Raw genomic sequence first — 12,955 nt, 5'->3', positions numbered from 1 at the left:
CCCAACTCATGCAAACACTGTCAAAAGCGCGTCTACTACTTCGGTGGAGCTGAGCTCTTTCAACGGGATTGCTTCTGGAAACTTGGTAGCCGGACACAGCATGGTAAACAAGTACCTGTAGCCTGATTTTGTTTTTGGAAGAGGCCCCACCGTGTCTATTACAAGTCGTCTGAAAGGCTCTGTTATTAAGGGTACTACCTTCAGTGGAGCTTTCCAAGTCTCTCCTGGTTTACCAGAACGCTGGCAGGCGTCGCATGATCTTACAAAGTTTTCTACATCTTTGAAATAGCCAGGCCAGTAGTATTCCATAAGCAATCTTTCCCTTGATTTGTTTATGCCTAGGTGGCCGAACCACCCATTTCCATGACAAAGACTCAAAAGGTCCTCCCTATACTTAGTAGGTATGACTAACTGATCTAAAATCCTACCCTTTCGATCTCTGTAATGCCGATACAACAATCCTCCTCTCTCATGTATCGTCACGTTGCGCCTAGCAATGCCTTCTTTAGCTGTGTCACGTAATTTAGCTAAGCTCTCGTCATTCTTTTGCTCAGCTGCCAGTGACTCTCTATCCACGCGTAAGAGTTGATCAAAGTTCTTTAAGGCCGGTGATAATAACGACCCTGTCTCGCTTGTGAGCGCGTCTGCTTGCTCTTCTTGCAGGCTAGAACTCTGACACTCTAGTGCTACGCTCTCATTGAGCTGGTCAGCTGGCAGGCTCTCCTCATCTGTTTTTTTGTCCCTCGGGCCTAGCTCGGATTCGGGTATTGAAGTTATCCCCTTTTCTGCTTCCGCTGGAGGAGCTTGAGCATTTTCAGCCGAAAGCGCCGCAATCTTACGAGCTTGGCCTCGGGTCAATGCCTGTACTATGCCCTCTCCCAGTTTGAGCCCTCTGTCACGCAGTAACTGATTCGAACGATTCGAAAAGATGTAGGGATACTGCAGTGACAAAAATTTGGAAACTGCAGCCTCAGTCTCTAGCTCCCCGAATGGTCCACTGATTTTGACTTTGGCCATGGGCAGACACACGCTGTGTTCTTCTACAACCTGTTTTATCCATGCTACTTCTCCGGTGAAGTCATCTACCATCACGTAAGACGGATGGACAATGTCCAGCGTGGCGGCACTGTCTCTTAGCACTCGGCATGGTTTTCCATTAACTTGCAGGTTGTGGAGATACGGACTTAAAAGTTCCATATTCTCATCTTTTTCCTCCACGTAGGAAAAAACTACGCTAGACTTCTCGCAGTTTACAGCTATATGTCCCAGTTTGTTGCATTTGTAACAGCGAATTGGTCTAACAGATTCGAATTTTCTTTTCTGTTCTTTTTGTGCGGTTTCTCCGTTAAGTTTCTCCTCGCTCTTTTCTGCGGGCTTTTCCGCCATGTCTACAGGCTCTGATCGTCTAGTTTGCGCACCCTTTTTGAACGGAAATGGTTTCCGCGGTCCATTTCGACCGTCCCAGTTTCCCTCCTCGGCGTTCAACTTTCTGCGGGTTGCGTACTCTTCGGCTAATTCAGCCGCCCTTTCCACAGTGTTTACATTACCTCTGTCTTGCACCCACAGTTTCACAGCTTGGGGGATGGTTTTGTAAAACTGCTCTAGACACATGCATTCAATGATCATGTCTCTGCTGTCGTACGCTTCCGCGCTTTTAAGCCACTCGACTAGGTTGGCCTTTAAGCTATATGCAAACTCCGGATAGCCCTCGCTATCTTTCTTGCCTGTGCTCGTAAACCTTTGCCGAAAAGCTTCGGGTGAAAGGCGGTATTTCTTCAGGAGACTAGCCTTAACTTTTGCATAATCATATGCATCCTGCACACTCAATCTGGCGATTACTTCCGCCGCCTCACACGGCAACATAGACAACAACCGCTGTGGCCATGTACTCGGGCCGAAGTTCATCTTTTCGCAAGTCCTTTCAAAATTGCTTAAGAACAAGCCTATGTCGGTCCCGACCTCAAATGGCTTTAATAGCCTGTCCATGCGGTACGATTCTGCCTCACTTGATCGTCCCAGAGCGCCTTCACGTCCTTGAGACAACTCCAAACGTTTGCTTTCAAGTTCAAGTTGCATTTTTCTTAACTGAAACTCGCGATCTTTATCGCGTTCCTCTCTCTCTCGCTTTTCTCTGTCCAGTTCTTCTCTTTCTCTGTCCCGTTCCTCTCTTTCTCTTTCCCGTTTCTCTCTCTTTTTGAGAAGTTCCATTCCCATTTCAATATCTTCCTCACTGGCCTGATTGGAAATTAGCTCCAATAATTCCGATTTGAGCATTTCCTTGCGTACATCTAGGCCCAGTTCCTCACCAACAATCAACAACTCGTCTCTCAGCAGTGTCCTTAAATCCATGACTGCTGCTTTACTGCCTTGATTCTGCTCTCTAAATCTAGCTAGGAAAACACAACCTAGCTAACACACAACAATCTAGCTTCCCTACTGTTCTAAACAGAACAACCACAAAATGAAGCCTAGAGAGTCAAAGCAAAAACCAAGCACTCACCGCAGATACAGCACCATGTCGCAAAGTCCATCTCACCGCTGTCAGCCAGTTGTCAGGATTGGGGGCTCAATCCCATCGTCCGTGGTCCTTTGCCAAGATTGGAGTACGGCATGAATTCGAAGGTAGCTGTCCCATGCCGTCGTCCAACTTATTTACGCTGAGATCGTTGATGAAGTGAAGAACTGCTTCTCATCGAGAACGAGGGAAAAGGGTTTATTTACAGAAATTAAATCAGTCTAACATGACTGCTTGAGAAAAAGAGTATCAGTCCAACATGACTGCATGAGAGAAGTGAATCAGTCTAACATGACTGCTCAAGAGAAGTGTCCTCAGCATTCGCACAACCACAGTTTTTATACACTCGATCCGCCGGTCATACGACGCGGCGACTGTTCGTTTACTCATCACCAACTCGCCGCTGCTCTGCAGATCAGTTTACAAACACAAAGGCACACACATTCCGAAGCCCAAACGACGGCGTTGGAGGGTTGCCGTTCCGGGAATTATCGGTGCCGATCGAGGGTCGCTCGTTGTTCGGCGCCACGCCGAAGCGTGAGAAGCACAAAAATACGTCGTTCCCGCGGCAGCTTGTCCATGCGTGTCAAATCAGCTCCGCGTTGGGGAACTCCGGAATCATTGTTCATACACCGAACTAGTTCCGTCACAATGTCGAAGGGGCTGGAGGAAGGAGGCGGATTTCACCACAAAGGCCGCTTCTTCGAACGCCTCCCAGCTGCAGCGACGGTGAGGGGGAGATGCGCGTCGTGTCGCCCTGTCGTAACTGTGTGGCAATCTTGTTTGGCAGCTCGCCATTCTTAACAATGGGAAGTTCATGTGTGAAGGTCAGTCCATTCCGATGTCGGTTAAGAAGTCCTGAAATCACTTCTACTTGGTGCTTGTACAGGCTCCTGCCTGTGGCTTTAGCAATAATAAAAAAACATTTACAAATCTAAAAACATATGAAACCTTCCCACGTTCTTTAAATGCATGGTCTAGTGTGCAGTCTACCTGGGACCAAAAAATATCGCATAAAATTGGCACCATACAGAAACCAATGCAAATTCCCTCCCTCAGCAAAAAGAATTTGTCGTCAAAAAACATAAAGGTAGAGTGTAAATAAGCTTCTAATAAAGTAATAAGTTATTCATACTAATACCCACTGTGTTCTGGAAGGTGACCTTGGGGTTTGCCAAATGAAAAGACCGTTGGGTGCCAAAAATCAGTAAAATCGGGATGGTAGTTTGTTTCTCTGGTCTTAAAGGCTGACTGCAGTGGAATTTCATTTGGGCTATATTGCCTAAATTGCATAGCATATACTATCAATTTAACCTTGGCAAAGCCGCAGGACTGGTAATTGTGTAATTTCCCTTATTAGCAGTCTTTAACTAGCTCTTAGGCAGACGACACGTGCACCTGGTGGTGAGCGGTAGCGATGCGGATATGGCAAAAGTTTCAGAACCGTGTACAACTGCTGATCTCTCAATTGCACCTAGGCACCCAGGCGCGTTGCTCGCTCAACATTTGCAAGTTGATGGGTGTCTCTCGGTACTCTCTGCGTGCTTTCTCGTTGCGCATGTGATTTGCAAAAATGCCGACATGTTGTGTAGCTGTCGGGTGCTTGAAAACCTACTCAAACACGAGTGATGGCTGTGCAGCACACAACACTGTGTAGAGAAAGGCTGAACACATCTTCCCTGACCCAGCTTTCAGAGCACAAGTGTGCATCACGTCGCAGCAGGCAAATGCGACACGGACCAGCCAGCGCGCACAAAGCATGTGAACTGCACTTAACAAAGCTGCAGAAGCACTAGTTTTTCATGAGCACAGACACTTGCTTATGCAAGATCTGCTTGCCAAACGCTTTCTCAGGATGGCTATCAGTACTATAAGCTGCGATGGTGCATGTAAAGCAAAGGTAAGTTGTAGTTAGGGGCAGTATTCTTGAGTGTTCATTTCCGGCATTGCGTCATCTTCTGAGCTATGTGACTGAGCTATGTCTGTTGCTTGGTTGCCATAGTCAGAAGTTCGAATCCTCATATAATATCAGGGTGTCTACCAACCGGGAAAACCGGGAAAACCTGGAATTCTCAGGGATTTTGAGTAGTCTGGAAAAAGTCAGGGAAAACTCAGGGAATTTGGGCATCTATCAGGGAAAATTAGCGGCAATTTTATGAAAGGGTCGAAAGTCGCGGTAATGCTGGCTCGAGTAGCAGACAGGAAAAGTAATGACTCGTCTTTGACGCCCTGTCGTTGGCAGGAGGAGGTGCCAGTGTACAGTCAATGAGCGACTTTCCGGATTCCCGATCATTTGGACGGCTTCGCGGCACCACCTCGTACCCCATAGTGTCAACGTATCAGAACGTGTGAAATTTCCGACGCAAGAACTCCTTGCCGTCCGATTTTCCGGACGTTTTGCCGCGACCGCAGGTCCGAAACGGCATTAAGCAAAGGCACCACCGCTGCCGTTTTGATTACTTCGCCGCCTCGAACCGGCACTCTCGCACGCAGATCCGCTGGCACCCGTTGCCACCACTGCGGCAACGCTAGGCCTAGCTGTTTCGACGTTCGCTATGAAGCTTCTTGCCATTGGGTGCCGAACTTTTTATTGAAAGACTTCGCTGCTGTCAGCAATGGCACGGACTCCACCTTTGTGGTACTCGCGATCCGCCTTTTGCGATGCATTGTGGCGCCACTGTGCGGTGGCCACGAGAAACGATTTGGCAGGCGTCGCTCTCGCCGCGACAGACAGCCGCCGCACGCGAGACACGTGTGCAAGCAAGCAGCGTGTGAGTGAAAACCGCAACAACGTGTGCGCACAGTTTGTCGCCGTCCGCTAGCCATGGAGCCCGCTGGTGACTGCTTTGTACCTGGAGGTTTCTTCAGCGTGACGAACGGCTGGAAAAAGCGCTTCGGTAACGTCAAAATACCCACGGAAGCGCAGCTCGAAAAACACATGGTGTCGAGCGGAGCGCGCTTCGCGCGACAGCAAATGAAAGGAACGATGTTCCAAGAAGAAGGATACGTGCGCAACGTCATGTACAACGACGTGTCAGCAGAATCCACGTGCGGACTTTTGCGTAGTATCTGCCTACCGTCAATGAAAGGCGGCTATTACATCGTGCACGCCGCGATTTCCAAGGCGTCGGGCTCCATCCTGGCTGGTCATTGCCTCTGCCCCGCAGGGTGAGCAAGCTTTCTATTCTACATCTGGAGCGCGACCTGCATGAACCGCGTGCTGGACATTTAAGTCTGATGGGTTAAATTTTGGAATTCATAACTATACCGGCCCTGCCGTTTTGGGCTAGCTGTTTGCTTATATAAAGGTACGGTTGCTTAAATGTTGAAAAAATACACATACTGTAAATGAAGAAAGCGGGGAGTTCTTGTTTTTGCGCATTTGCATGTATACCGATCGACACGGTCGTGCAGCATACCAATTTGCACTTGTCTGCGACCGTACACAGCCTTGGATTGCCGGTATCACACAGTACACTATTTAGAGGCATATAACGAGAATGACTTTCAAGTTTGGCTGTTTACTGTAAAACCGCTAGTTGTACCTAACTTCGTGCCGGCATAGCTGTCTGACAAGCCGCATCGCATCGTTCAATGATGCTGTTAATGTGTGCACATGGTGTTACAAGGCCAACGCGCGAGTGGTGGTGTGCGGCTCATGTCTGAGATTGGCGCATGTATTTCACGTTGAGTGACGTGAACTTAAACCCGTTCTTTCGAATTCATAAACACTTGATCCCATCTTTTCCTTGATGAACACCTGTTGAGCATGAAAACTCATCTCCTCTTCCATTTTATTCTTGCAGCCTGAGCGGCACATGCCAACATTTTGTTGGGTTAATCCTTCATGCCATTCACTTGGCGCAAAAGGATGCGGCAACGTGCACGGAAGTTCCATGTGCTTGGATTGTTCCTGCCCAAGGTAAGAATGCTACTACTTAGCAAGCATTAGTTAACATAGGAGGCGGCAAAAGTGCCTAAAAAATCTGTGATCACACTTCCGGCCCCTTTCTGCAAACGGTTCTTTGTGGCACCGTGTTGACCATTTAACGTGTTGTAAAGTTTGCATTCGTGGTAGCAGCTGTTGAATATCAACTCATTCACACAGCTACATTGTTTACAGCGTACATGAGTATTGGTATGTGGACAAATATAGGCTACTGGTTTTAATTAAGAACACATATTGGTGTCGCTTCATAAATTCTTAACTACAAGACCTGCATAGAGAAAAAATAATCCCAAACTGCAACATTTAATTTTCTTACAATGGATGTGGTCGTTGGCTAAACATCACAGGAAGCACTTAAAATTTCGTTATTGTACTTGTACAAACAAAACTTTTTTTTTCAGTCAAAAAGCATGAGCCACCTCTGCCTCTGCAAGACATCACTTTTCACACAAGGAAACATGAAGGTGCGAAAAGGCGGCGGTTTGATCCACTGCCAGGGCTCTCACCGAGTGACCCATCTCTGCTTGCTGCCGATCTCGAAAAGGTGGCAGCAAACTGCCTGCTTCTCCATTATATGAGCAAAGAAAACTCAGGAGAATCACTTGTAAGTGCTACACTTAACTCTGCATGCTTGTGATCTGTTAAAATAAGAGTTAGCAGTGTTCCATCAGCATGTGACGACAGACAGGAACAGTTTGAGAGCCCCTTTTACTGTGCTTTTATGCGAAGTACAGTTTGCATCAGTATAACACTAATGTCAGTAGTGTTTATATACGGTGACTTTCTTTTTTATCTCGCTAAACAATCTGCAAGCTTAGCAATGAGATGATGCAGCAAACCTGTGATGTAAGTCTTGGTTAATTGAGGCAACTAAACCTCTTTAAAGCCAAAGTTATTTTAAAAATTCTGGCAGAACCTATATCGTGATGACTGAAATAATGCGAGAGCATTCATGCACATATACACTGTTAAACTGACACAAACATCTGTTCAACTTCCATTCTATAGCTTGTCTTGTCCATGACAGCAGTAAGGGACTGTGAATTCCAAAGTGTGATACATTTAAGGGCTTTCAAATGCTGTGTGCCTTTACAAATGACAAGACCTTTGACGCCTCCTGTAATACTGTAGGTATCAAGTCGGTGATGAACTCCCCAGTGCCTGCTTCATAAATTCTTATAGCCACATGTTATTCACATAATTATCATGCGAGACTGTCCAATCACCTGCAACTTATGCAGCAAAGCATGTGAGTATAGCATGCTGGGCAAGTCTTATTAAATTATCTGTACATAGTTTCCTTAGTTACGTGTATTAAGTGTCCCTTGATTTTTCATACCATGCTTTATAGCTGAATGGAATAACTTCTCTACACAGAGCTGCTGAACCTAATTTTAAAGAATTTTAAATCTTGCGTTGGCATATCTGATGTGCATTGATTACTGTTTACCTCTACGTATGGCTTGAGTTTTTTCTATCCCCTTCTGCAACATGCACATTATTGCACTTTCATATTTACATTTGCTCTTGATTTACAGCACATGTTAGCACGAGTTCATGTCACTGCATCTGAATGTTTTTTTTTTAATTTTCTAATGCTAGTAAGCTTGTAGTTTGCTTACTTTCAAAACTGTTCTTTGCTCACCCTGAAAGAAGGCATTTAGAGTACGAATAAATAAAATGTGAAAAATGATTCAGAAGTACAATACTGAGTTTGCTTGTTTAACAACCATGCACAATAAGGCATGCCAGGTATGAGACCACAATCTGAACCTATTTTGTTGCGCTTCTCACCACTGGCGCAATATGATGCTGTCAAAGACCTGTTTACAAAATCCTCAAATCTTTACTATGCTGCTTCGTATATTTCAAGCTGCACTACTATTCAAGGTAGTCACTAAGCTAACATTTGCATGTTATCTGCGCTGTCTAATGTAAAGCACTATATTCCAGGATGAACACAGTCCCAGTGAAGTGGCACCAGAAGCTTCAGACACTCCACTGGTCCCAGACATTGAAGACATCCACAGTGAGACCTGTCAAAGACTCATACAAGAGAGGTTTGATGGTAAGAAAGTCCACTTCCTTGTTTATTACTTTTTTCGCAACTTTTTGTCTTGGCACGTGTCATTCTGAGGCTGTCTCATTTATATAAGAATGCCCACCTATGTCTCTGGGCATCACCTTCACAAGTATCCCACTGAGCAGCAGATAATGCAGCAGTCACTTTTAGACTTAGTGTCTTGTCATTTCTTAACTTTTACAGGGCTGTCGCATAACTCGATGTGTGTGAGCACCCACAGGGTCCTCAAACATATCTGCTTCATCTATGGCATGTTTGTGAAGCACTGTGTGAATGTATAATGGATGTTCCTTTAGCATGAGTCCATCACCTGGATTCATGCACGGCATTTGTCATATATATATGTTGACTGTGTTTTAGCAGAGCATGGAATTGAAAGCATGCACATTTGTCTTGCTCTTCTTGTTTTTAGGCATGTTTAAATACTTGCAATACTGAACCAACTCTACGATTTAGCTATGTTGACCAGCATAATTAGCGAAAAAAAAATAAAACATAATGAGCACATGCAAGTTACAAGCTGCAGAAAAATTCTTATGTCACTGTGAAAGTAAGCTGTACAATTTTGTAGGAGATTAGTATCTACCTACATTTTAATCGTTGCAATATGCAGTTGTGTCATTTGACACAGCCTAAGTACTTTCGCCTCTTTGAGTAGGCCTGTAGGGGTTTCTTTGTAGGAGTAAATAAAAGCTAACCTAATGGTATTAAGTTTCTGACAAGTGATTCAACATAAAAGAAAGTAAGGCGTGCAAACACCAACAAGAGAACTAGACAACATGGCATTTACTTAGTTTGGTTCTCTTGTATCCATGTTTGCATGCGTTACTTTCTTTTAGTGCGATTCGCTACCAACTAGCTGAACTTTCTCTCATTTTAAGCTTCATTTCTAGTACACTTAGCTCCTATCTGCAGTGTTTGTGTTGTCTGGTTCTCTTGTGTCCATGTTTGCACCCCTTACTTCCTTCCACGATGAATCCCCACCAAATAGCTCAACATTGCCATGACAAGTGATGCTTTGTTGACGTCATGCTACTTCTCATTGCTTTAATACAATGTAATGCTTGCTGTACGACTTGTAAAACGGATTCTAAACCTATAAATTAACAATACTGTGTTTTTTGCAGCTATACAGGCCCTCTCGGTGGACAGCAGAGCAGTTCTCGAGTCAACGATTGGACAGGCCGCAAATCCAACCTGGCACATGGAGCGGATTGGTCGGCTAACTGCCTCAATGTTTAAAAGAATTGTGTGGTGTTTGTGTAGCTCTGCGAACATTAGTTGCATGTTTTGTGCTAACTGTTGCAGCGTTAACGAATGAGTGCTGGAGGCGGTACTTTGTTGCAGTGATGTTTGTGGTGGTGATTTGGAAGTGTGGTCCGCAATTTGTATGGGTTGCTGTGATGTGCTGTTGTTTGCCGTGTGCTTAAAAGCTTCAAACTCGGCTCGTAGCTCGGCTAAACTGTTTCGAAGTATTTTGTTTTCTATGGCAAAATGAAAAGAAATAGCATGGCCTAAGCAAATTGTGTAGCATTGGTGATAACTATAGCCGTTACGTCTATAGACATAACAAAATAAATGTGCAGTGTACATGGAAGATAACTGAAAAAGCAGTATCATTTATTTAGAGATGGAAAATACAAATTTCCTCAGAAGGTAGCACAGTAGACAGCGTCGTCGTAAGTACACGTGATATAGTATGAGAGTACACTGTTGTTACACAGTCTGGTCTCTTCTGGTCATAAGCATGGTAAAGGAGGCTCATTTGAAGTAGAGATGTGCGAGCTGGCTACTTGTTCTCATTATTGATTGAAATGATTGGCTGTAGAAAATTGCACAAAAAGGCGCAAGTCCTAAAAATGCTGTCAATAATGTCGAGCATGTTGATTGGCAGTGGTTTGTCTAAAAAATGAAATTCTTTGATACGTCTTATGACTCGCTCAACATGGATCCTAGCGCCAGCTATTTTTCGGGTGGCAATCACGTCACTAGCTGACAATTGGTTCCCCATTTTAAATGGTGGCATGTGGATTTGAATAGATGGTGGAAAAACGCCCTCCAATCTAAAGCCTTTGTCGACCATCACACCGTCCCCTGCATCTAATAAACCCAGTAGGCCCGATTTTTCGACAACTTCGCTATCACTAACATGCCCACCCCACAAATCTGGCACAAATGAAACGTAGCCATCTGGTGTTACCCCAACAAGTGCTTTGAACGTGTTATAATGCTTGTACGAGGAGAAAGTATGCCTCTGTGCCTGTAGTTTTGAAGGTCTTTGGATTCTCACCTCTGTGCAATCAAGGATGACTCTAGTGTTTGAGAAGTCACTGAATGCCATTGGCATGTGCCTTTTGATCTCTGCTAATGTGGGAAACCTTGTCAATGCTGAGAGCTCTTTATCGAGAAAAATTACCCATGTACAAAAGATGCGACTAAGGCATGACTGAGAAATTCCAAAGATTCGAGCCACTTCCTTGGCACAAACACCAGTCCTGAGCCTATACAGCACCATGAAAAGTTCTTCGCGCTTGGAGAGCTGTCTTTCCTTTGCTTGTGTTTTTCCTCCATCCCAATAAACCATGCGTTCTGCATTTTTTTCAATGTGCTTAAAGAGTGCTTCAAACTGTTCCTTACTTTGCAGTCCTGTATAAAACTTAAAAGACGATTTGTGAATAGTATCCACAGAAAACGTGCAGCGTTTTAGCTTTCTGCATTGCAGTTCTAGATCCCTGACTTTCCGTTGTAATGCCACATTTTCAGTTAATAGGTGGTCAGTGTTCTCCTCTCTGCTTAAGGGCGTTGGCTCTAGGACCTCCTGTGGCTCAGTGAGCATTGGGGATGTTGCAAGCAGCAAGAGTGCATCAGCTGCTCCTTCCTCGTCGAATGAAGAGTCTGCACCTGCATTTGCATCAACAAATGCAATAAAGTGACGCTATTGCTTTAGACACAATTCATTGAACACTGACATTTACTCTGAGCATTCGCACTTTGTGCGGAGTGCACTACTCTAATGACCTGGTCACCTGAAAGCAAATTATGGATAATTCATATGTCGCAAACGTGCAAGACTCGCAATGAGCAACATAAGGTGAGCCTCAGAAAACATTTCCAGCTGCATAATGTGACAGTGTGCTTGCCATTAGTTCAAAAGCCACTGCTCACCCTGAACACAGGACGTGTCTGGTTCCCCATCACTGAGACCTTTACAAGTTCCTCCTTGACCTGAAACCTCTGTACCTGTGACGTAAAGTGAGTAATAAAATAGTATGAGTACACACAAAAACGCATGACTCGGATAGGGCATGAAGTGTAGTTCTTAGGGCAAATATCACGTTTCACCACTGCATATATTCCTTTATAGTGTGCCATAGTGCTTGGCGTACATACACAGGCAATGGGGAGGCCAACAGAATGTCAGTTTGCATACGTGTTTTACCCACATAAAGTATATGTACACCTACAAAAATGCCAGAAAATGGCCAGTATGCCCGGAACCGGCGATACCTGCTGTTGGTGGAGCGCCTGTTTTCCTCTTGGAACGCGCCGCGGTACGAACATGGCGGTCGACCGCGTCCTTCTTTCTGAACTGGTCTGTATACACGAACAGCGTCGGTATGAAGTCCGGATGTCTGGGTGACGGTGAAGGTGCCCCTGGAATGTGTCCGTTACACAATAAGACGCGCCACTCGACTCCAGAAAGCGCAGCACGGGAAAATGAGCCATAGTACAAATCGTACTACATCGCTATTCGCTAAACGAACATAAGCTTTCTTCAAGAAATATTACTATACTCGGTGTCGACGAGAATTATGAAACGACAAATAGCAGCGATTGCTAACTAGCACCATCAGCTACTTAAACAGTGCACGCCGTTTCCAAATCTGCCCGGCAGTGCAGGCGCGCTTGGCTCCAACAGATAACTACGCCGACATCACGAGCACTCGCTGAACGCTTATGAAGTAGTAAAAGTGTGCACGGTGTAAAGTTGCTAAAGACGGCGTTCTAGCGGCGGCCGCACAGAGATGACAGCAAAAAAACAAAGTAAAGCACAACGCGGCGGCCGCACAGAGATGACGACAAAAAAGAATTTAAAAAAAAATAAAGCACCGCGTTTCACTCGGCCGGCTCGCGCGAGCAAGAGATCGTTTGTTTCGCTAGCTCAAACACATTTGCGTCTTTCTCGAGATTATTCGTATGAGTCAGTAACGACAAAAACAGAGAACTACGTATGTGGATGCATACCTGTCACAAAGTGCTTCCCGCAGAGTCGAGATGCTGCTGACGGCTGCCATGGACGCCCTTGCGCATCTTGCCGCTTCACAGCCCTAATCCAGGCTTCACGGCGCTGTCGATCTCGTTTTACCGACGGAAATCGGAAAAACCGCACTGTCCTGCTGGGACTGTC

General features: G+C 45.3%; 3 protein-coding genes across 4 annotated transcripts in view; 2 read left to right on the top strand and 1 right to left on the bottom strand.

Moving 5' to 3' along the window:
- The window catches only part of CkIIbeta (casein kinase II subunit beta), a 79,406-nt gene that overhangs the window by 41,934 nt on the left and 24,517 nt on the right, over window positions 1–12,955 (top strand). The gene's annotated exons all lie outside the window — the stretch shown is intronic.
- On the top strand, window positions 3,466–11,155 carry LOC135907249 (uncharacterized). Of its 2 annotated transcripts, none has more exons than XM_070522735.1 (5): window positions 3,466–5,683; window positions 6,322–6,437; window positions 6,866–7,068; window positions 8,418–8,524; window positions 9,675–11,155. In XM_070522735.1, exons 1-5 carry the CDS (start codon window positions 5,340–5,342, stop codon window positions 9,787–9,789), a joined length of 885 nt encoding a protein of 294 aa, XP_070378836.1. In that variant the 5' UTR covers window positions 3,466–5,339; the 3' UTR covers window positions 9,790–11,155. The 2 variants fall into 2 exon arrangements, with proteins under 2 accessions (XP_070378836.1, XP_065295016.2); XM_065438944.2 differs by having other exon boundaries at window positions 3,469–5,683; window positions 8,418–8,532.
- On the bottom strand, window positions 10,147–12,945 carry LOC139048174 (uncharacterized). The gene is made up of 4 exons (XM_070522734.1): window positions 12,793–12,945; window positions 12,055–12,179; window positions 11,713–11,787; window positions 10,147–11,448 (listed from the first exon to the last, which is right to left on the bottom strand). The coding sequence occupies exons 1-4, from the start codon at window positions 12,840–12,842 to the stop codon at window positions 10,337–10,339; spliced, it is 1,362 nt and encodes a 453-aa protein (XP_070378835.1). The 5' UTR covers window positions 12,843–12,945; the 3' UTR covers window positions 10,147–10,336.

This window comes from Dermacentor albipictus, chromosome 1 (assembly GCF_038994185.2).
Source record: "Dermacentor albipictus isolate Rhodes 1998 colony chromosome 1, USDA_Dalb.pri_finalv2, whole genome shotgun sequence".
Taxonomy (NCBI): domain Eukaryota; kingdom Metazoa; phylum Arthropoda; class Arachnida; order Ixodida; family Ixodidae; genus Dermacentor; species Dermacentor albipictus.
The sequence above is the reverse complement of the archived record's forward strand: the minus strand, read 5'-3'. Positions and strand labels throughout refer to the sequence as shown.

Coding starts and splice junctions, on each gene's coding strand:
- LOC135907249 (XM_065438944.2), top strand. CDS start 5,340: ATGGAGCCCGCTGGTGACTGCTTTGTACCTGGAGGTTTCTTCAGCGTG. Junction 5,684..6,321: donor CATTGCCTCTGCCCCGCAGG/GTGAGCAAGCTT, acceptor TTATTCTTGCAG/CCTGAGCGGCACATGCCAAC. Junction 8,533..9,674: donor CATACAAGAGAGGTTTGATG/GTAAGAAAGTCC, acceptor TGTTTTTTGCAG/CTATACAGGCCCTCTCGGTG.
- LOC139048174 (XM_070522734.1), bottom strand. CDS start 12,842: ATGGCAGCCGTCAGCAGCATCTCGACTCTGCGGGAAGCACTTTGTGAC. Junction 12,180..12,792: donor CGGGAAGCACTTTGTGACAG/GTATGCATCCAC, acceptor ACCGTCACCCAG/ACATCCGGACTTCATACCGA. Junction 11,788..12,054: donor AGGCGCTCCACCAACAGCAG/GTATCGCCGGTT, acceptor TTTACGTCACAG/GTACAGAGGTTTCAGGTCAA.